This window comes from Mustela nivalis (genome assembly GCF_964662115.1).
Source record: "Mustela nivalis genome assembly, chromosome: 18".
Lineage (NCBI taxonomy): Eukaryota > Metazoa > Chordata > Mammalia > Carnivora > Mustelidae > Mustela > Mustela nivalis.
In genome coordinates, this window is record NC_139037.1 from 46,390,409 (window position 1) to 46,413,632 (window position 23,224).

The following is a 23,224-nucleotide window of genomic DNA, read 5'->3' on the forward strand; positions in this document are numbered from 1 at the left end:
CTGCTCCCACCCAAAACTACTCTATCATTGTCTCTCTGAAGGCTCATCTGGGGTCAGCCTTTTCTGCTGCCTTAAGCCCAGCAGAAAGATGAGAGGACCAGAAGCCGAGCAAAACCCCTTTTCCTCGCTGAATGTCCACACAGTTCTAAGAGTCCCACACTCAACAGAAGGAGAGCTCATTGTAGTGAGCACAGGCACAGGAACAATCAGGGGCCTGGCTTCCTCAAGGACTTCCACTAAGAAACTTGGTACACTTTCCTCCAAAGGACCCAGAACACAAAAAAATATCACACCTGAGAATTCATCAAGGCTTTTAAAGCCATGTATTTGAGAAGTTCACTGGAAATAATAAATTATTTGCTGACAAAAAACCATTTGAGGAATATAATGAAATGGGAAAATTCAGGCTATTGCAACTTCAACACAAGCAAAGGGAGCCATCAGGAAGCCCTCTCCCCAGCCAAGTGCTGAGTCCCTGGAGCTCCCAACCACCGCCCCCACCACCACCCCTTGGGGCCTCTCTTCTCCTTGAAAAGCTCTCGATAGCAGCTGGTGATGTAAACTCTGAGGCTGTACTCCAGGTTGGGGTCACTGTCACTAATGATCTGCAGGCCAGCATCCAAGCATGCCAAAACCACGGCCAAGTGCCTGGCCATGAGCCACCGGAAGACAGGTGAGATGTCCTCGCCCTCCTCTCCAGCAGTATGCTCCTGCTCTAGTCCCATCAGTTCCTTGCTGGACAGGTCTGTGCTGGGGCTCTGCAGCAGCTCCACCACATCTGCCTGTCACCTGTCTGAAACCCATACTGTGGGCCAGTGCCGTGATGTCCCTTAGGGTCTGCGGTAGAGCGTCCCCGTGCAGCTTGCCAGCATCCAGCCAATGCGTTCAGGCCGCAGCTTTCTTCGCCTACCCAGTGTCGATGGCGGACCTGCTCCTAGGACTCAGAGATGTCGTAGACAGTGTCTAGAATGCTGTATTCTTGCCAGATGTCAAGGACCACTGAGTGCTGGTGGTCCCTGCCTCACACCGCAACACCAACAGGCGGAAGACCCTGCGCAGGCAACAGGCCTTGAAGGTGGCAACAGCGTCCTGGTTCATGGGCCAGACAAGGGCCCTGGTTTTCTTGGGCATGTACCCCACATACACGTGTTCCGAAAGGTCGTCCAGGCTCCCAGGGTGGCCAGGGGCACTGTCCAGGATGAGCAGTGCTTTGTGCGGGAGGCACAGTACCTCTCTATGGCTGGCCGGAAGTGCACAAACCACTCTTGGAAGAGGCTCATGGTCACCCAGACTCCCTTGTGTGAGCGCCATGCCACAGGCAGGTTGGGCTTGGGGCAGCCCTTGAGGGTATGCAGGTTCCCTGAGGGGTACACCAGCAGTGACTTCGGCTAGAAGTCGCCAGCCACATTGCCAACAAGCAGCAGCATCAGAGCTCGGGCAGCTTTGCATCCCGGCTGACTTCTCCTCCAGAGAAAGAAGCATCCTAGCAGGCAGTTGCTTCCAGAGAAGTCCAGTCTCATCCATGCTGAACAACAGCCAGGGTGTGCAGCCGCCCTCCCAGATCACTCTTCGCAACAGGGCGGGCTACCTGCACACAACTGCCGCAATCGTGCCCACAGCCTCGCCACCCACTCCACATTGTCCATCACCAGACTGCAGCTGCATGTCAATCTGTGCCGCCTGCAGGTTGGCCGACCAGACACTCACTCGGATCTTCTCCTTGTTGTCAAGAATGGTAGCCACAGTGGAGGTGGACAGTCCCAGCACCTCCCCTATTCTACTAAGCTTCTCTCTGGCTTCAAAGCACTGCCAACACCTCAAGCTGAGGGTTGACAGCCTTGCAGTCCCACTTGGTGCCTTGGCACAGGGTTGCACTGGGTGGCATCTCCAGAGCGATCTTCCAGCCAGAGTGGTCTGAAGACCACCTTGACCAGTGGAGGAGGCTCCATCTGCATCACCCTCTACAAACACAGCTAAAGAATATGCATGTTCCCGCCCTGGGCCTGCCGATTTCAATGCCACTGCTGCCCTGGCTCTGACCTGCTATAAAATGGGGAAAAGACATTGACTGGTGAGAAATGAGACAGACTTGGATGAAACCTGTTAAAGACCATTGATAAATCTCCCTCATTTGGCCACAGAACTCACATCCCACTGGATGAATTCCAGCCCCAGTGGACTAAATGAACTTCAGCCTCAGTAATGCAGCAAGCCTCTGAAAACCCACTCCCACTTTACAACAATACCTCCCAATGGCCATACTGTTTGAAGTCACCTACTTCAGCCCCAGGTCCAACGTAACACAATATACAAGCTGATGTCAGACCAAAGGCAGAAATCAAAAATTCACAGGTTGGGGGAGAAGTGCCTCAAAACATTGTGGCTGGGTACAGGAATTTATAACAATTGCTCATAAAACTGAACTCTGAGTTTTCAGGCAGCCTAGGAGGAAAACAAGAAGCTGTCCAGTTACAAGAAAACACATTTTCATGGCTCTGAGCTTGCAATGACCCTGATCAATGTAATTAGGATAGCAACTCAGTTTTTTCTTTGTGTTGTTTTGTCTGTTTTACTAGAGGTAACAGCTGACCTTTCAACAACACAGAATTAGGGGACACTACCCCCCCAACCAAGCAGTTCAAGATCCACTTATAACTCTTGACTACTAATAACTTACTGATGACTGGAAGGCTTACTGATAACATAAGCAGTCAATTAACACATACTTCATATGTTATATGTATTATACACTGTATTTTTACAATAAAGCTAGAAAAAAATAAAATGTTATTAAAAGCACAAAGAAAATACATTACGGGTGCCTGGGTGGCTCGATCCTGGGAATAAGCCCCGCACTGGGTTCCCTACTCAGTGGAGAGCCTGCTTCTCCTCCTGCCCTTCACCCCACTCATTCTCTTTTGCTCTCGCTCTCACTCTCTCTCAAATAAATAATCTTTTAAAAGGAAAAAATACATTACAGTATTATATTTATAAAAAAAAAAAAAATCCAGGGTGCCTGGGTGGCTGTCAGTTAAGTGTCTGCCTTCAGCTCAGGTGATGTTCCCAGGGTCCTGGGATGGAGTCCCACATCGGGCTCCCTGCTCAGTGGGGAGTCTGCTTCTCCCTTTGCCTCTGACCCTGCTTGGGTGCTCTCTCTCTCTCTCACTCTCTCTCAAATAAATAAAATCTTCAAAAAAAAAATCCATATACAAGTGGACTCATAAAGTTCAAGCCCGTGCTATTTAAGGATCAACCGTACATGGACATGGTGAAATAACCCAGACAGGCCCCTGCAGAACCGGGGAGGGTCCCAGAGGCAGCCAGGGAAGCCTAATTCCTGCATATCCTTCCACAAGGCAGACCATGCACCCTGTTTTAGAAAAAGCATTTCTCGGAGCTCAACTTTGTACTACTTTCTCAATGGAATTTCACAGTGAAGCACCCTGGTTATTCCCCCAAGAGTTCCCAACATACCACTAACTCACAGAAAACATCTGCTGAGCCCACCTTGGGTAGATCTGGACAGGGAAACTATAAGAGTTCCCATGCTTTGCAGTCTCTCAGGAAGCTCCAAGAATGACAGTCAAGGGGCAGAGAGGGCCAGGGTGTGGCCCACTCACCTGACAAGAGACCCTGGCCACGCATGCTCCTTGCCTGATCTGCCCTCCTTCCCATGTATGCTCAGTCAACGTCTATAAGCAATTCCCTCTCTCCTCCTGGGGAAGTCCCTGCGTTACCCGCTGGGACCACAAACATTCAAGTACCCTGTGACACAAAGGAGGAGTGGTAGGCAAGATGTGGCATCTATGACTTTGGAGGACTCATAGCTCACCTGAGCTCCATCCGTGAAGGGTTTGGCCAGCTCTGCAGGTCTCCAGACCACTGGTCCTCAGGACAGGCCTCAGCCCGTGCTGAGGGGAAAGGAGAAGGTTAGTGTCCTAAGCCCCACCCTAAGGGCACAGGGGTCAGGCACCCAGGCCAATCAATCAGTCAGGCAGTTACCATGTACCTCAGTGCTGGTCTGGTCTTCTGGGCTGGATGAGACAAGGGCCTGCCCTCCAAATCCCACAGAACACCCTGCCCTGGCCCGCATGCAGCTCCCACTTTGGTCCACATACACACACATACCTCAGGAGTACACCCAGAGCCCCTGAAACCCAAGTCACTGAAATGCCAAGGAAAGGACCATGAGAACCTTCCTCTGGCTGCAGCAAGAAATTCAGTAAAGGATTGACTCAGCAGGCCTGGGTTGTCCAAACCCTACACATTCCAAAAGTTTGGTGCTTGACCTGCTCCTAAGAGGTAACCTCTAAGCCCTTGGATATTCTTCCTGTTAAAGGTGTCTTTGTTTACCTCAGGACTTGGGCCAAAGCAGATAGTTCATGCTAACAGTGTGACTTACAGTGGTGACCACGGGTCACAGGGTACCAGTTTGACCTCTGGGAGCAGTTGAGATTTGAGTAACTGAAGTCAGTATGCTCCATGCTTATATGACTGACCCTCAATAAAAACCCTTCCCACCAGAGCTCAGGTAAGCATCCCTGATTGCTACATTGTCACACAGCATTGCTGTGAGAATTAAGCAGGGTCCACACGACTACCCTGGCAAATGACATGGAAGCTCACAGCCACTGTCTCCCAGACTATACACCTTTTCCCACCACTGACTTTAATATGTATCTTTTCACTGTAACCAAACATTATGAGTATAACGACCTTGCTGAAATCTGTGACTCCTTCCAGCAAATCATTAAGTCTAAGGGTGGTCTTGGGGAATCCCCCCCCACAAACACACCCTCGAGGCCACTTGCTACTGAGGAAACTGTCCCCACGTCTGGCTGGCTGTCAGCCAGCCTCAACCCCCCTCCCCATCTCTGCCCTCAAGAAAACACCTGGCACTGGGAACTTGGTTAAGAGAAGAGCGAGCCCACCCACACAAGTGTACAATAACTCAAGCTAGACCGGATAAAGGTAGGAGAGTTGCTCCTGAGGTTAGGGGGCATGGACATGCCACGTTTCAGTGACCTGAGAGAACCCCCCAGCACCCAAGCAGAAGTGCAAGCAGGAACTAGCAGAGGGTGAGTGCCCAGGGAGAGTCTGAGCAAGTGAAGGATGCCATCTGCCAGGCACCAGCAAAAGTGATGGGGGGGGGGCGCTGGAAGGACAGATGGAAGCTAGGGTCAGCTCTACTGCAACCAGCCTGGGCCAGGCACAGGGATAGCAACAGCTATCCCTGTAGCTGGAAGGCCTTCCTTCCCCCATGGCAGACTCCTACCAACTTTGAGAGGCTCAGCTCAAACATGATGTGGGAAACAAGAGCAGAAGAAAAATTATTAAATGTCCTTATCCACTCACAAGCCCTTGAAACAGGCACAGTGACATTCCTCTAGGGACTCAACTGCCTCCACCTTAACACTTTGCAAAGGGTAAAGGGCAATCATAGCCTGATGAGCCCCCTATCCTCAACCAGGACCCTATAAATCTATTTTAACAATTCCTTTGGAAACTTTACCTCTAAACCCTCCAAGGTACATGTTGACAATCATTCCCAAGCATATGGCCCACTGATACACATCTAAGGGTCTCACAACAAAGGTTTTATTACTGGTAATGAATCACCTTTTTCCCAACAATAACCAGCCCCTCAAGGTCCTGGAAATCTTGCCTCCAAAATTCCTCAGAGACTTAGGCCAACCCTGATCCCCTCCCAACTTGCATGTATATAATGGACCACTCTTCACAACCCCTGGACAGCAGCTCTTTCTGCCCATGGCTTCTGTGCCCATGGCTTCTGTTCCCGTGCCTTAATAAACCACCATTTTGGGGCGCCTGGGTGGCTCAGGTTATGATCTCCGGGTCCTGAGATCTAGCCCCGCACTGGGCTCTCTGCTCAGCAGGGAGCCTGCTTCCCTTCCTCTCTCTCTGCCTGCCTCCCTGCCTGCTTGTGATCTATCTGTCAAATGGGGGGGCGGGGGGAGGCTTGTGATCTATCTGTCAAATGGGGGGGGGGGGGACAACTTAAAAATCTTTTTAAAAAAATAAAAAATAAACCACCATTTTGCACCAAAGACATCTCAAGAATTCTTCCTGGGTCATTGGCTCTGGACCTCACCCCACCGAACCTCACCTATGTTCTAAGGCTTCACCAAACCAATTAGTCAAGATCAAAAAATGGCAGTGGTAAACAGGAAGTAATCCGCCACAGTCCTCACACAACACGATCCCGCTGTTAATACTTTAGAACAACCCAGGCGCCTGGGTGGCTCAGTGGGTTAAAGCCTCTGCCTTCAGCTGGGGTGTGATCCTGGGATCCTGGGAACCTGGGAACCTGGGATCCTGGGATCAAGCCCCGCATTGGGCTCTCTGCTCGGCGGGGAACCTGCCTCCCCCTCTCTCTGTGCCTGCCTCTCTGCCTACTTGTGATTTCTGTCTGTCAAATAAATAAATAAAATCTTAAAAAAAAAAAAAATCTTTAGAACAACCTCTGCGGAGCATGTGTGCGCGCACGCAGGGAGAAGCTACAGTTACAAATGTTCAGAAATGGGTCCTGAAACACAAGTTCCCAGTGGGCGTGATGTGAGCAATAACTGGAGGACGTCCGCTTTTTCTTCAAGAATCTCCACCTGCGGTCTGACCTTCTTCGGCAACCGCTACTTGCTACCATGGCCTTCACGAACCAACAGGCTGTTTCCACCGCCAGCGCCTGTTCTCAGACGGGGCGGGGCGGCCGGGGCTCCCCAGACACATACACCCAACAGCCCACCACCGGGCTCCCCACCGCGAGGCGCCCCAGGAGGTGATGGCTACAACACAACACTCGGCACAACACGGGGGTGGCCGGAGCGCTCGTTCTGGGCGGACGCACTCGGAGTGGCAGCAGAGAGGAAACAGAAGCTGGGGCTGTGGCCATCCTAAGACTCCCCACAGGAAGGGAGCCCAGCTCTGAAGGAGCACCGCGGGCAGGAAGCCCGGGAAACTCGGCTCCGGGGGACAGCGGCGCCCAGCCGCGGCTGGAACCCAGCCTAGAACCAATTCCTGGTGCCGTGCGAGGCCTCCGAGCCGCCCTTCCTCGAGGACTGGAAATGGGCGACGCTCCTCGGCGCCAACGCCCCCGCCGCCCTCCACCAGGCGGCACGCCCTGCCCAAAGGCGTTTTCAGCTCTTCTGGCTGCCTAGGTCTTAACTCACCAACCCCCCACCAAGCCACACAGGCCGGCCCCGCCGCGCAAGGACCCCGCGAAAGGACCGTGAGACCACCCCGGCTGGGAATCGGAAGTGCCTAGCCCCACCAATGATTGCTTCCGCCAATGATTGCTTCCGGCGCCTGTCCCCTTCGACCCCCGGGCGACCCCCACCCCCACTCGATGGCCACGGGAGCACTCGGAGGGGAGGGAACCGGTATCCCTGTTGCTTCTGCGTGTCTATGGCAACGGTCCACGCCTGAGGTGAAAAGCGTCCAAGACCGTCTCTGTGGCGAGATTCTCTGGCCAATGTCCCCAGCGAGCCGGAGAACCAGCCTGTCGGGCTGAGACCCAGCATCTCCCAAGAGACGCAGGGCTGCCCTGATCCACCACCAGGGCCTCCCTGAAACGCTCAGGGGCCTGGGAACGGTTGCTGGTTGAAGGCACCCAGGGCTCCCAGGCCAGACACCTGGAGAAACAAGCCCTGGAGCCAGACTGCCCATCACCACTACAGCACGACCTCCAGCATAGGTTCCCTAACTACCCTTCGGCCCAGCCAGATTCCGACTCAGACTCCCACCTGGTCGCCTGCCCCCTTTAGCCTCCACCAGGATACTCCTTCCTCTGGGTCCTTGGGCTCTCACCAACCACCCCACGGCACCAGGCTGCCTCTGTCAAGCCCCTCTGTACCATGTGGCATTGTGAAAAGATGGGTTTCCTGACTGTCAACAAGGTCCCTAAAGGCTGAGACAACACTCCCCAGAAAACCTGCCTATTACGTCCAGTCCTCCGTGCCCAGCTAGGTGGGAGTCCTTCCTCCAGTCGCCTGTCACAGCCTTGTCAGGTAGAATGTAACAACCTCTGGACTAGCAGCTCCTGAAGTCAGTCTCACTCTCCCTGGTCTCCTCAACACCTGGCACATTACAAGTGCTCATAAATTGTGCAATGTATCCAGTCTGTCACCAGAATCCTAAGAAAAGCTTCCCTTCTCTGTCATCCCTCTTACCATTCTCCCCAGGAAAGCAAGCACGGGGCCTCATCTGACCTTTCTCCCAGTGAGGCTGGCCCTTCAACCCCTCCAGCCCCAGGAATATGTTGACAGCAAGCCCATCAGTGTGGTGTTAGCTGGGACAGAAGTAACGAGAATCCTTTCTCCCATTTTTATTTCTTGGTGTGCCTGTGTGTGTAGATGTGCATGTGTTCACGTACACGTGTACCTGTGTTGAAAGGAGTCCAAAAGCCCAGACATCCCTATCCCATCACCCGTGGCTCATCCAGCAGGAGCACAAGACCTTCCCTTGCTGACTATCTGTTTTGGTGACCCAAGTGGTATTTCTGCAGTCAGGTGGACACCCCATGATGCCAGTTGTTACAGTTTGGGGAACAGGAAAACAAACTGGTATTAGGGGAGATAATACGACTGGGGTGGGAGCATATCCATGAGAATCAGAGCTCAGGGTCTAGCTCAGGGAGAGGAGCTGGCTCGGGAAGAGGCTGGGCTGCAGCCAGTGCACTAGGAATTAACCCTGAGGTAATCCAGCTCTTAGAGGAGTGGAGAGTATTTTCCAAAGAGCACCAGAACTGGGAGACCATCACAGTCACAAAAGGCTCAACCTCAAAGGCTAGAGGGAAGCCAAGACAACTAGAGCACAGAAACTCAGGGAGGAAAACGTCTCCAAAAAAGGAAGTGATCCCCAGTATCAAAATCCACAGAGAATCAAAGTGCTCAGGCACAGGGAAGGTACCAGAGACCCGGGTCAACAGAGGCCATGAAGATGGCATGTAAAGTGACAAAAGGTCATGTTGAGAGCAGGAAACCCTCACCTACAGTTGGCAAGGAAGGCTCACAATGGTGTAGGGAGTAAGAAGTCAGGTTTGGAAAATGGGAGAGGCAGGTCTCAGTTCTGGCCCCTGACACAGCTGCCCTGGCAGGCTGTGCAGGGCAAAGACCATACTACAGGATGTGTCCCTGTCATGGGTGGGCACTCCCTGGGCCCTGCAGTTCATCTGCCAATCAGAGAACACCACCCTTCTATTCCCCAAGCCTGGCATCACTACACAAAGAATACAACATGAGCTATGAGAACCCTGGGGAAGAAGTAGCAGTATCTGACCTCCAGAAACAAAACATCGTTACAGAGAGATCATGTGAGGTTAAGCCCAAGCCCCAAATCATACAGGACAGCCAGAGGTCTGACCTTCATGACCTGTGCCCTTAGCCACCTCCTCACCCTCTGTGGGCCCCACGTGGGACAAGGGCAGGTTTCCTGCCAAATCCCTTGGTGCCACTGCCATGGGCCCTCCTGAGGATGCACCTGCCCGGGCCTGTCGCCTCTTTTCCCGGTGCAGCTCCCGGAGGCGGGCAAGGGCATAGTGGACATCCCGAGACACCCGGAGGCTGCGTTCCCGGTTTGGATCGTTCTCCAGGAGGACCCGTAAACCAGCAGCAAAGTGTGACAGGGCCTGGCCCAGGTGCTCAGGGCTCAGAGCACCCACATCAGTATCTTCAGTCCCCACACCCACTACAGCCTCTGTGAAATCTGGCTCTCGTTTTCCGGACACCGAACCTTTCCCTGCCTGCCATGGCAACCCAGAGCCACAAATGTCCCCACCATCATCTGCATCCTGGGGGAGGCCATGGGGTGGGGTCTCCCCATGGGCCTGCAAGAGGTTGGCAACATCGGCCTCGGCTGCATCTCCAAGGCCCACATGGCTGGCTAGTGCGACAATGCTGCGGCGGAGCTGAGGCACAGTGTCCGGCTCAGGAGCGCCAGGAGGCACACACTCGGGCCACAGCTTCCTCCAAGCACTGTTCATGGTGGCGGGCTGCAACTCTGCCCAGGCTCTGGCTATATTGTCTACAGCAGTCACAACAGTATAGCTGCGCCAGAACTCCCGCACGGAGGGTCGGTCTTCACCAGATGTCTCCTGGACCAGTTGGCTAAGCATACGGCGCAGGTAATAGGCCTTGAATGTGGCAATGATACCCTGGTTCATGGGCTGGATCAGGGCTGATGTGTTCTTGGGCAGGAACTCAACTCGCACATGGGGTGAGAGGCCACCCAGGTGAGCAGGGTGGCAGGGTGCACTGTCCAAGACCAACAGGGCACGGTGTGGGAGGCCGTGGCTGGCACAGTAGCTCTCCACAGCAGGACAGAAGCAGCTAGTAAACCACTCCTGGAAGATGCTGGGTGTCAGCCAGTCGTTGCGGTTAGAGCGCCAGACCACTGGAAGGCTGGCCTTGGAGCAGCCCTTGAGGGCACGTGGGTTCTCTGAGGGGTACACCAGCAGCGGCTTCAGCTTGAAATCACCAGCTGCATTGCCACCAAGCAGCAGGGTCAGGTGGTCCTTAGAGGCCTTGAGGCCAGGCCCAGCTGCCCCTTCCAGGGCCAACAACATGCGCTCTGGGAGCCGCTTCCAGAACAGGCCAGTCTCATCCACATTGAACACCTGGCGTGGTGAGTAGCAGCCTTCCTCTAGAATGGTGCGCAGCACTGGGGGGTAGTGGGCAGCAGCCTGGGTGTCAGCCACAGATGGCTCATCTGTCAAAAGCACATTGTGGCGAGCCTTGAATCGGGCAAACCAGCCATTACTGGCCCCAAAGGTCTCAGCCCGAGTGCCATTACCCTGCTCATGCTGCAGCTGCACGAAGAGCCGTCGGGCCTTGTCCTGGATGAGCAGCGTGCTGATAGGCAGGTTCTGCCGCTTTTGCTCCTCGATCCAGAGGCTCAGCAAGCGTTCCATATGGCCCATCACCACACCCCGGCAGCGGGTCAGCTGTGTGGCACTTACCGGTGTGGCTGCCTGAGAATTGGCCCGGATCTTGTCCTTGTTGACACGGATCGAGGCAACAGTAGAAGTGGCCAGCCCTAAGGCCCGGGCAATCTGAGTCAGCTTCTCGCCTTCCTCAAACCTCCGAAGCACCTCTAATTTCACATGCAAGGTGATGGACTTTCGGTCCCGCTTGGCAGTGTGGCGGAGGCCAATCCCACCGAGGGATGCCTTCCCCGACACTTGCAGCCGGGGAGTTGTCTTCATTCCGCCTCCCTGGAACACACACCTTGATGAGATCTCTCCCCAGTGCCTATCCACAGTAGCTACCAGTGTGTCCACGATGGCAGCCCCTTGGTCTCTCCTGCCATACCTGCCTCTGCCTGTAAGACAAGGACACATTGGCATTAATGTGTAAGTACATGGAAGTGCCAACCACCAGCTGGCCCTCCCATGTTCTGACAAAGAGCACCCAGCCCTGCTGATCACTGCCTCAGAGGCATGCCCAATCCCTTCTTTTCCTACTGCTGAAAACACTGCACACTCAATTCCATCCATTCTTTGCATCTAGAGTAGCCTGTCACTTAGTTTTAGCTTATGAGATCAAGACAAGTCGGCCAGGAGACTTCGCTCTCTTCCCCCAGCAAACCTCCTGCAACCACGATACAGTTTAGAAACCCACTTCCCACACACCGATGAGCAAACAAGCTACCCATTTCCATGCTTCCCACCCAAAGACATCAAACATCAGTGTGGGGCTGAATAATGGCTCCTTAAGACATCCAAGTACTAATCCTTATGAGTAAATTACCTAATATGGGGGGGGGGCACCTGGGTGGCCCAGTGGGTTAAGCCTCTGCCTTCAGCTCAGGTCACGACCTCTTATGGGATCCAGCTCCACATCAGGCTCTCTGCTCAGCAAGGAGCCTGCTTCCCCACCCTCCCCCATGAACTCTGCCAAATAAATAAATAAAATCTTTTTTAAAATTACCTAATATGGCAAAAGGGACACTGTGAGTGTGATTAAGACAATAATCTTGAGATCAGGTGATTATCCTGGCTTATTCAAATGGACCCTAAATGTAATCAGAGGGCTCCTTGCAAGAGGAGGCAAAAGATTTCATTCAGAAAGCGGCAATGTGACCACTAAAGCCTAGAGCCTCCAGAAGGAAACAGCCCTGCTGGTAACTTGATTTTAGCCCACTGAGACCCAACTCAGATTTCCGACCTCCAAGATAATACATTTGTGTTTTATTATTATTATTATTATTATTATTATTATTTTATTTGTTTGACAGAGATCACGAGTAGGCAGAGAGGCAGACAGGGGGTGGGGGGGTAGCAGGTTCCCTGCTGAGCAGAGGACCCCGGGATCATGACCCGAGCCGAAGGCAGAGGCTTTAACCCACTGAGCCACCCAGGCGCCCCACATTTGTGTTATTTTATTTTATTTTTTTTAATATTTTATTTATTTATTTGACAGAGGTCACAGTAGGAGAGAGAAAGGAAAGAGATCACAGAGAGAGAGGAAGGGAAGCAGGCCCCCTGCTGAGCAGAGAGCCCGATGTGGGACTAGATCCCAGGACCCTGAGATCATGACCTGAGCCGAAGGCAGCGGCTTAACCTACTGAGCCACCCAGGTGCCCCATTTGTGTTATTTTAAACCACTCTTTTTTCAGTAATAGGTTACAGCAGTCATAGAAAACTAATACAGGAGGAAACCAATGTAATTCGTGCCACCCCAGAGAATATCTGGGGATAGAGGAGGAAAGTGGTTCTCCACACAGCAGCCACAAAGATTCAGTAAGCACTAAGATCCTGTCCCCACTCTGCTCAGCGCTCTCCCAATTCTGAGTAAAACCCACAATCCTCACCAGATTCCTCAAGCACTTCAACGCCGCCTCCTTTACCTGGCTCGCTCCTACCCACATATTTGGGGCAGACTAAGGGTGCTCCTGTTTCCTTCGGCCCAGGGCTCAGGCTCTTCACTGTTATCTGCATAGCTTGTTCCCTCTCCTACAAATCTCTGCTCAAATGTAACCTAATCAAAAAGGCCCTCCCTACATACATTTTATTATACATCTGTCACATGCTGCCCGAAGGCAGGAGTTGTGTCGGCTGAGCTCTCTTTTGTCTCCAGGCCCAGGAATAGTGCATTCAGAAGGCGCTTGATGATGAAATTATTAAACTTCAAATACGTTATTATTAATTTTAAAGTACATTGGTGGGAAACAGTTTTCATCTTGTCTCTACTGCATTATGAGCCACGTGAAAGTAGCGCCTGATCAGTTAAAGAAAAAAAAATTCTTTTGAAGGCGCGCCTGTCAAAGCATAAACAAATGAGTGAAGGTCTCTTTTCACAGCGCCTACGGCAGCTGTCGGTATCACATCAGAGACTCGTGGACCGCGCATCTTGAAACAAGATGGCATAGGCTCAGGACCCTGGAGCCTGGGAGGCAGGGAAAGGTGGGTGGGCATGGAAAAGGCTCCTCTTGCCTGGAAGCCGTCCCCGAATTCTGAAACCCTCACGTTCCTCTGTTCTTCAACATCCACGCCTTCCTCTGCTCACCCACGATTCTAAATTAATTCACCCGTATGTTCATTCATCCATTCCCTCCCTCCCGCGCTCAAGAGGAAGTCTCCAAGCGGGCAGCCCGGGGAGGCTCGCGGCCCGACATCTGGGTGGGAGAGAAGATTTGTCCCCGTGAGACTACAATTCCCATAGAGCAGCGGGGCTGCCGGAAGCACCGATTGGCCCCCACCCCGCGTTCGTCCCGGACTGAAAGTGCCAAGGCCTCTCTCCATTCTCTTCCCGCCGCTCGGGACCAAGAGAAACGGCGCCACAACCCGCGCCACTGCCACCGAAACCCGGCCCCCCGCGCAGCCGACCGCCCTCACCTCCGGACCGCGACGTGGGCCGGCTGCTTCAGCTGGTCCGCTGGGGGTGCGACTCTTCCCTGTATCCTGCCTTACAGAGCCCCTTTCCTGAGGCAGCCGAGCTCAACCTCCATGTTCTCGGCGGAGGCGGAAGATTGCCGGGGACTGTCGGGATTGGAGGAGTCGGCGTGGGGCCCGCCCCTGACGGCGCGCGGAACCCTGCGCCAGGCGCTCCCAGGCCCGCCGGGAAATGTAGTTCGGAGACGAGGACGCTGCGCCTAGAGGCCAGCAGGGGGCGGCAGAAGCTGCCTCTGCCCAAAGCTGGCTTTCTGCCTCATTTCTCTCTTATTTTTCCCTCCCCCGACTTTCTGTGTCTTTCCAACATCCTCCCTACTTCCTTCCATTTCCAGCTCTGTTTTTTCTTTTTCTCTTTTCTCGGTTTGTCCCCCATCCTGGAGAATTAATTCTGCTCAGACTGTCAACTTAAAAATAAACTCAGTGAGTGCGCATAGAAGAGTTAATTACCTCGGGGAGGAAACTCGCAGGATAGCACAGGCAGTTCCAGGAAGATGAGAAAGAACAAGAAGGGTGAAAGAAATGAGGAGCACTTGGGGGTCGCGGGCCCGGGTGTCTCAGTTCCCGCTCAGTGCCCTGGGGGTAATACAACTCTAACCCCAAGCATGTGCGGCCTGGATCCCAATCAAAAGGTACTTCAGAGGGAAAGAATTCCTTCATTTAGGGAGTCAGATGAGCCCAAGCTGGCTTGGTAGACAATACTGGGAAACACAGAGAGGGCTCCCAATCACCGTTTTTTGTCCTACTGATAGGGTACGTGATCAAAGAAGCCAGACTGATACAAAGCAAAGGTCAAGCAAAGCTTTATTTCGCGCCAAGCACACAGAATCAAACCGGCCGGTTGGGGCCACCTCTTACAGAGCCTCACAGACTAACCTTTATAGAGCAAAGGCCATATGGTTGAGCCTGGCCACACACAGGTAGCCCATGAGATTGTAACACACAGAGAAAGTTGCATAGTCCTGCTAGGTCACACACGGGTGGCCAATTGAATTACAATTCACCCTATAGTAGCTATTTGAACTAGCCTATCACCTTGGTCAGAATTGGCACCCAAGGGGCGCCTGGGTGGCTCAGTAGGTTAAAGCCTCTGCCTTCGGCTTGGGTCATGATCTCAGGGTCCTGGGATCGAGCCCCACATCGGGCTCTCTCTCAGTGGGGAGCTGCTTCCTCCTCTCTCTCTGCCTGCCTCTCTGCCTACTTGTGATCTGTCAAACAAATAAATAAAATCTTAAAAAAAAAAAAATTGACACCCAAAAGACAGGGCCCACATTCTTTCGGGAGATAGTGATTGGATGTCTCCACGTGGCCGGACTCATCCTTGCATTCGGGCTCTGTTATCTCCACCTGACCTGACCTGCCCTTATATTTGAGCTCTGTTATCAGGGACTGGTAGACCATATGTTGTTAGTGCATAAACAAAAAAATGACTATTTAATCCGAGATGGAATCGCTCAGGCTAAGTAGGCCCTTACACTACTGTTCAGTTCGGGTGAGTTTTCCTAAAAGTCGACCTCCAGCTCCCTCCTTGCTGTCCCCCTTCTCTAGGTCTTCGCAAAACTCTCCACCCATCTTTGCTGTCTCTCAAATGCCTGCCCTTTCTCTCCCCTTGCCTCTGTACACCCGTCCCTTGAATCTCGATAGCTGCACATCTTGTCTTTGTGAATCTCCTTCCAGATCGATCCCTTCCTGACCCTCCGCCTTGCTAACTTCTCGGACATCCTGTCCACCCGGCCTGACTCTTGGATCCTCTGGCTTCTTATCTCATTCTCTAGGTCTCTGAGAGTAGAAACCCCTCTCTGTTGATCTTCTTTCCTCTCAGGGTCTCCTTCCCTGGATCTGTTCAGTTGCTTTCACTGTCTCTCCTCCCAGCTCTCTCTGCTCCTGAGCCCTACAGGCTCTGGGCCTCTCCCGCCCCTAAGTCTTTGTGTCAGCCTCTCCTCACCTCTCCTCATCGTCTCGCGCGGCTTTCCTACTCCAGGCGGCACCCCCAGCCCCATCCCACCTCACCTCTCCCCCTCCCCACCTCAGAAGCCCTCCGCGTCCCCACCCGGTTACCATGGCGCATCCTAGCCCCGCCCCCCCGTTCCCAGGCACAAAGGAACGCTGCGGGGCGCTGGCGCTCACGGAGGGCCCAGCCGACTACACTTCCCAGAAAGCACCCGGCCGAGCCTCTTCGCCATTTACAGTCCGGCTGGGAACTGCAGGAGGCGCCCCCTTTTTCGGCGAACGGTTGCCATGGAGACATGGGCTGACGGCGTCCTAGTGAGAGCGGTGATTGGTGCAGCCCCCTGCTAATCCCTGGAAGGCCCGTAAAGAACTGAGGAAAACGTGGTGGGGGGCGTGCGCGGTTGGGAAGACGGCGATGCTGTCCGTTGCCGCCTGAGAAGCCCGCGCAAGTAGACGGGGCATGGACGCCTGGATCTGAGGGGGCGAGCGAGGGAAGAGGCGGCCGGGCGTGTGATCTGGTCGTTGCGAACAACGCTACCCCGGGGAACGGGAGGAGGGTGGGAAAGGAGGCGAGTGTGGGGGAAGGGCAAGGTGGCACTCGGGCTGATGCGTGGAGCATTCTGGGAGACAGAGTCCGGCCGGGGAGGGGGAAGTCAGCGAGTGCGCATGCTTGTGAGCGCGGAGCGGCCCGCTGAGCGTGGAGGTGAGGGCGGGGACCTCTCATCGTGGGAGGCTGGGGCGGGGACCCGGGTGGAGACCGCGGACTCTCGGATTCCGGCTGCCCGGCGGGACCCGGAGCGCGGAGCAGACTTCTAGGCGCTCCTCCGGCGAGCCGGGCGCTGTCGCGCGATGCTCTTCAATCGCAGTGCACTGCCACCGCGACAAGGTCTCGGAGCCCCCCCCCCCACGGTTGCCATGGCAGCAATAAACCAGCCGGGGGAGGGGGAACGCGGGGGGCTCTCTAAAGTGGAGGTTGCCCTCCAGGATTTCTGGTAAATGTAGTTCAGGAAGCTTCGCAGTGGCTGGCTGGCTTAAAAATGGTCCAACTTTCTCCCAGGGTTGCAGGATGGCCTGGAACCTTGAGGATCGGAATTTTGACCCACGGGATCCGGCGGCCTTGGAAGTCGAATCTACTCACTTAATAAACTCAGATTTCTTCACAAAGTCCGCACATTACTCCCAGCTGCAAAGGGAGCAGCAATGGCGAGGGAAGGGGGGGCAGCCCCACTTACGGGGGACGGTAAAGATGGGGAAACAGGTTCACAGAAACTAGCCAAGGTTATGTAACAAATAGGCAAGATCAGAATCTCCGATCTTGCTTGCAGGCATCTGGTCCAGTTGTCTTGGGGCCTTTGTGAGCCCCCTGTTAAGATCCCATCACCTCCTAACCCTGCCTAAATCAGGGAGCTGAAGTGATGGTGGGGCATTACATGGTGTGATAACTTGGGCCGGTTCAGAGGATGGGACTGAATGGAGGGAGAGGGATGCTGCCTGGAAGTGTGGCCAGAGTTGAGAAGAGAATGGTCAAGAGAGACTAGATGGGAGAGTGGGTGGTGCAATGATGGGGTGGTGTTCTGGATGGTGTGGGGGGAGGGGGGCTGGAGTGTTTCTTATGGCCATGTGGTGAATACTGCAGATGTCATTTACTTGGCAGTGGGAGATCCACACATCAGGGATGGCGTGGTGCATGTAGAAGGGCAGGGGTGGGGTGGGGGGGATGCCTTCATATCCCTAAGAAGCACCCTGTGTTTGGAACAGGGGAATGCCAGAGACTGTGTATAAGTCCCAGCTAGAGACCAGAGAGACAAGTGCCTGGCATGTGACCACCTCTCTGTGCCTCAATTATCATATCTGCCTTCCATTCAGTACAGGTCTGAGGATGGAACAACGAAGCATACAGTAGTCGCTCAATAAGCATTTATTGCCACTGTTTGTCCTCGCAGTAGCCTCATCCTCTTCCTCTCCTAGGGAAAGACATTATCCTCGGAGCCCCAGCCCAGTCTTTCCAATGAGGCCCGCAGCACTGGGCTCCCCAGGTCACACAGCCCTGGAAGATGAGGGGCCTGTCATGGTGAAGCTGGAGGACTCTGAGGAGGAGGGTGAGACTGCCCCATGGGATCCCGGCCCAGAGGCTGCACGCCAGCGTTTTCGACACTTCCACTATGAGGAGGCACTGGGTCCCCAAGAGGCCCTGGCCCAACTCCGCGAGCTGTGCCGCCAGTGGCTGCAGCCCGAGGTGCACTCCAAGGAGCAGATGCTGGAGCTGCTGGTACTGGAGCAGTTCCTGTGTGCACTGCCCCCCGAGATCCAGGCCCGTGTGGAGGGACAGCGGCCAGGCAGCCCTGAGGAGGCAGCTGCCCTAGTCGAGGGGCTACGCCAAGAGCCAGAAGGCCCCCGGAGATGGGTGAGTCAGTGGCCCTGAGCCAGGATCCAGGCTGGAACAGTATCCAGCTGTGCCTCCCCCTGGCAGGTGCCATGCTCAACCAAACACCTGTTCCTTGTGATTTGAAGTAGTCACTTGCATCAGACCTTGTATGGGAGTAGACAGGCTTCCAGGGCCAGCCTCACCCGCCCACCACTATATCGCCTGGAGTCATGGACATGGGAGGGGATGCAGGGTGGAGAAAGAGGGAGACCACTGAGCATTCACAGGTGTAAGCAACAGGAGAGCAACTGCAGGTGGTTCCTTTACCCCTGACTCAGTGCTGGGGGGAATGTAGGTCCTTAGAGAGCCTAGTGGGTCAGGACCTGGGGTCCTTTGATGAGGTAGATGCCTATGAACCCACTGCTTGTGCCCAGCTAAACTCTCCACATGGGTCCCTAATGGTGAGGGGCACCTTCCCAGGTCACAGTCCAAGTGCAGGGTCAGGAAGTGCTATCAGAGAAGATGGAGCCCTCCAACTTGCAGCCCCTCCTTCAAACCAAGCCTCAGACTCCAGAATATGGGCCTAGGACACCATCTGAAGCTACACAGGAATTACCATTGGGCCTTCGGGTGAAAGAGGAACCCACGGTTACAGATGACCCAGGTGAGGGTGGGCAAGGCATGCATGGCCCAAAGCCTGATGGAGTAGACCAGGGGAGCCTGGCCTCAACAGCCTAAAGGTCACCTGCTGGCTGGAACTATTCATATGCACTGGTGTCCCCCACCGCACCCCCATCCTGCCTAGCCAGTTGACATCACTGCTCCTCTCTTGCCAAATCTGACTGCCACAGCTATGTTTCTGTGCTCTCCCTTGACATGAAGTAGGCTGTTGGGGTTCTGGGGTGGGGAGGCATGTGGGGTGCACTCCCAAGGAGATCCATTGGGAGACAATAGCTGGTCTCTGGGGAGCAGGTGGCAGGCTTGAATATAGGTGGTAGTGGCTGAGGGAGGACCCCAGAATGCTGGGAGGCAGCCCCTCTCTGTATTACTTCTTCCAGATCTGTACCAGAGCTGGCCACCCACACTCCCTCATTCCTGTGTGGACCCTAGTACAGTGCTCCCATCCACCCTTGCTGGCCATCCTGCCCAGGGCTCATGCAGGGGTCTGTGTCCTGAGACTGTCTCATCCTGCTACAGCTTCTCCTGTGGCCTTCCAGGGGGTTCTGCCTTACTCTAGCCCCCAGTCTGGATTCCAGCATCTGGCATACCACAGAGGAGGGCAGTGGGGTGGGGACACCCTTGGGCCACCTGACCCCAACTTTCCTCTACAGAGCTTCTGGATTCTGGGCCTCTAGCCAATCCCCAGGAGGCCACCTCCACCTTCCTGCCTGAAGAGACCCAGGTGAGCCCATACAGGCCATCCTCCCTGTCTGGGGAGCCTCAGTGGGTAGGGATCAGGTGGGTCCCTTCCTTAGCCTAGCTGGGCATAGATAAGCAGTGACCACTGTGGTTTCAGGGCTGTGAAATAGTGCTGGACCAGGCCTCTCCTCACAGCGAAACTGGACTTGAGGGGCCTTCATGGAGGGAGCATCCTGGGGTCCTGTGGCAGGAGGAAGCTGGAGGCATCTTCCCTCCAGGTGAGTGAGACTGGGCATGGTGGGGCTGGGCCCTCTGCATGGGCAGCACCACATTTCACCTATCCCACTCCTGGCCCTATTCAGGTTGCCCTCTGAGTCCAACATGTTCAAGCTCCTCCATTCTGTGGACTGTTTCTTGCAGCATATAATCTGTGCTCTCCCCTGGCATGGAGTAGGCTGTTGGAGTTTCCATCAAACTCTCTGCTGAGTTCAGGTTCCCTCCAGCTGCTGCTTCCCACCATAGTAAAACCTGAGAGCAGGGCCTGTATTCCCCATACCCCCAACCTCTCCCATCCCTGGCATCCTAGATGGCCCACAGAGTCTGGGTTTGCCCCCACTAACTGGGTAACAAGGGAGGGAGGGTCTGGATCTGCCAATGACAGCAGGTTAGTAGACAGTGGGTGGGCAGAGGGATCTTGACACAGGATGTGGATGGAGCAGTACAAAAAGGAGGCCAGAAGCCCCTGCTGTCCACCTCAGCTATACTGCTCTCAGTCAGCCATCATCCAGTCTCTCTGCCTCTTCTTCCTTGTTTGCTGGACTGCTCCTCTTCCTTGGTTTACTCCCTTGTTCTGGTGGACCTTCTTGGGAACCTGGACCTTCTTGGGAACCGTGATAAAAAGTTCTTGATAAACCGTGATAAAAAGATAAGTTCTGAGATGCTATATCTCTTAAAACACTTACCTAACATTCTATATTAGGCTAGTGGGGCTACATGAAGAACTCTTTTTACTAATTCAGTTTCAAAGTTTTTTCATCGTCTTTGTTGGTAAACCCTTTCAGTTTGAAATCTATCCCTCTCAATTGTGGGAAACTGGCTTGAATTACTTCTCTGATTTCCTTTCTCTCCACTGTTTTGTTCCCTTGTTTCTGGAATGTGTGTTCCTTGGCTATATTGCTTCCTCAGTGTGGTCTCATAGCCTCAACCCAGCCTTTTGCCAAAATGAGAGAAGAGATCCAGGAATTAGAGCTACATCAATGCCCACTATCTGCTCAGAATTCTGTGCTGAGAGTGTCCGGGGCTGGTCCATGCAGTAGTTCTATATAGCCACGCCAGCATGCTTGGTGGCCTCGCCCCTTCATGTCCATGGCCAGAGCTACCTGGTACCTCTAATCCCAAACTTTTCGAGTCTTCTTCAGGGTCAGATTGATTTTATTTCTCAAACAAGGCACGTCAAACCAAAGTGCTGCCGCCTGTCACCTCTGATCCCCATTTCTCTCGTGTTGGCTCCATTTCCAGCCTCCCTCAGACCCACCCACTTGAGTGTATTTGTAGAAACCATCATCACTATTGCAAGGCCACCTGTCCCATATGTGTCCTGCAGCCCTTCCAGAAAGGCAACTTTTGCAAACTTAAGTCAGGCCTGGAAAGCTTATCCCCATCTTCTAAATCTTCCTCATACTAGGTTCTGCCTCACTGGCTAGTTTCAGGTCCCTCTAGTTCACCCTATTTACCATGGGCTGGAATGGGTCCAGGCACAGCTCTCTTGGTATGACTGAGTGGATCCCGTTGTGCAATGCAGGGTTTGCCCTCCACATGGACAGCGTCTCTGCTGGCCCAGGCACTGTGAGCCCCCACCTCCACATCCCGTGGGACCTCGGCATGGCCAGCCTCACAGACCAACTCCGGTCGCCCTCCCATGAAAGTGGCTTCTCACATGCACTTGTGCTCCCCAGTGGCCCCGGAGGTGAGCAGAACCCCACGAACGAGGATCCTCACCAGCTCCTGGGCCCCATACTGGCCACTGGCCGCTGGCGTACACCCAGGCCGGAAGGCCAGGGACGGGGTCGCCCCAGCACAGGCCCCGGGGTGGCGCGGGGTGGCTGCTGCGACGTGTGTGGGAAGGTGTTCAGCCAACGCAGCAACCTACTGAGGCACCAGAAGATACACACAGGAGAGCGGCCATTCGTGTGCAGCGAGTGCGGCCGAAGCTTCAGCAGAAGCTCGCACCTTCTGCGTCATCAACTCACGCACACTGAGGAGTGGCCGTTTGTGTGCGGCGACTGTGGTCAGGGCTTCGTGCGCAGCGTGCGCCTGGAGGAGCACCGGCGAGTGCACACGGGAGAGCAGCCCTTCCACTGCGCAGAGTGCGGCCAGAGCTTCCGGCAGCGCTCCAACCTGCTGCAGCACCAGCGCATCCATGGCGACCCCCCTGGCCTGGGCGCTGCGCCCCCCACGCCTCCCGGTGCCCCGGAGCCCCCAGGCCCCTTCCCCTGCAGCGAGTGCCGTGAGAGCTTCGCGCGGCGAGCCATGCTCCTGGAACACCAGGCAGTGCACACGGGCGACAAATCCTTTGGCTGCGTGGAGTGTGGGGAGCGTTTCGGCCGCCGCTCTGTGCTGCTGCAGCACCGGCGAGTCCACAGTGGAGAGCGGCCCTTTGCCTGTGCGGAGTGCGGCCAGAGCTTCCGCCAGCGCTCCAACCTCACGCAGCACCGGCGCATCCACACGGGCGAGCGGCCTTTCGCCTGCACGGAGTGTGGCAAGGCCTTCCGCCAGCGGCCCACGCTCACACAGCACCTGCGTGTGCATACCGGCGAGAAGCCCTTCGCCTGCCCGGAGTGTGGCCAGCGCTTCAGCCAGCGTCTGAAGCTCACGCGCCACCAGCGGACGCACACTGGGGAGAAACCCTACCACTGCACCGAGTGTGGCCTGGGCTTCACGCAGGTGTCACGGCTCACCGAGCACCAGCGGATCCATACCGGGGAGCGGCCCTTCGCCTGCCCTGACTGCGGCCAGAGCTTCCGGCAGCACGCCAACCTCACGCAGCACCGGCGCATCCACACGGGCGAGCGGCCCTACGCATGCCCGGAGTGCGGCAAGGCCTTCCGCCAGCGGCCCACGCTGACGCAGCACTTGCGCACCCACCGGCGGGAGAAGCCCTTTGCCTGCCAGGATTGCGGCCGCCGCTTCCACCAGAGCACCAAGCTCATCCAGCACCAGCGCATCCACAGTGCGGAGTAACAGCACTCACTGTACCCCTTCTCTGCGTCTCTGCTTCTGGCCTCTGGTTGCGGGGGAGGGTCTTCGCCCCGAACACTAACCTCAGAGTGTTGCTGTGAGGCCTCTGATCAAGTCTGGATACAGACTGGCCCACTCAGGACCTGGCGCCTAGTACGTGCTCAATAAATAGTAGATGGACCATGGGTCTGGAAATCTACACATTCAGTGCCTCCCGACCTGCGCAGGTCCCTCATCCCCCCACCATCTACCACTTCGGCAACCATGCAGTCTCTGAGAGCCATGGACTCCTAGAAGCCCCTCCCAAGGGCTATGGATGTGGCTTGTACCGTGGCTCCTGTAGTTTGCCATGACAGCTTCAACCCGTACAACCATGGGCCAAGCCAACTGCCAGGTGAGAACTGGCCCAG

General features: G+C 54.9%; 2 protein-coding genes across 16 annotated transcripts; one reads left to right on the forward strand and one right to left on the reverse strand.

Annotated features, from left to right (window-relative positions):
• Positions 1-300: 300 nt before the first annotated feature.
• LOC309852539 (tigger transposable element-derived protein 1-like) lies at positions 301-14,000 on the reverse strand. Of its 8 annotated transcripts, none has more exons than XM_082709345.1 (4): positions 13,850-14,000; positions 9,793-11,334; positions 3,833-3,911; positions 301-2,043 (listed from the first exon to the last, which is right to left on the reverse strand). In XM_082709345.1, the coding sequence occupies exons 2-4, from the start codon at positions 11,216-11,218 to the stop codon at positions 2,013-2,015; spliced, it is 1,536 nt and encodes a 511-aa protein (XP_082565471.1). In that variant the 5' UTR covers positions 11,219-11,334; positions 13,850-14,000; the 3' UTR covers positions 301-2,012. The 8 variants fall into 8 exon arrangements, with proteins under 8 accessions (XP_082565471.1, XP_082565472.1, XP_082565470.1 ...); XM_082709346.1 differs by having other exon boundaries at positions 301-2,040; positions 13,850-13,992; XM_082709344.1 differs by having other exon boundaries at positions 301-2,040; positions 9,496-11,334; positions 13,850-13,992.
• Positions 14,001-16,056: 2,056 nt separating this feature from the next.
• MZF1 (myeloid zinc finger 1) lies at positions 16,057-22,999 on the forward strand. 8 transcript variants are annotated; one of them, XM_082709333.1, is made up of 7 exons: positions 16,089-16,556; positions 16,911-17,093; positions 17,822-18,257; positions 18,699-18,882; positions 19,550-19,620; positions 19,735-19,855; positions 21,379-22,999. In XM_082709333.1, exons 3-7 carry the CDS (start codon positions 17,862-17,864, stop codon positions 22,815-22,817), a joined length of 2,211 nt encoding a protein of 736 aa, XP_082565459.1. In that variant the 5' UTR covers positions 16,089-16,556; positions 16,911-17,093; positions 17,822-17,861; the 3' UTR covers positions 22,818-22,999. The 8 variants fall into 8 exon arrangements, with proteins under 8 accessions (XP_082565460.1, XP_082565458.1, XP_082565463.1 ...); XM_082709335.1 differs by lacking the exon at positions 16,089-16,556 and adding an exon at positions 16,580-16,739; XM_082709334.1 differs by lacking the exon at positions 16,911-17,093 and having other exon boundaries at positions 16,057-16,215.
• The last annotated feature ends 225 nt before the right edge of the window (positions 23,000-23,224 follow it).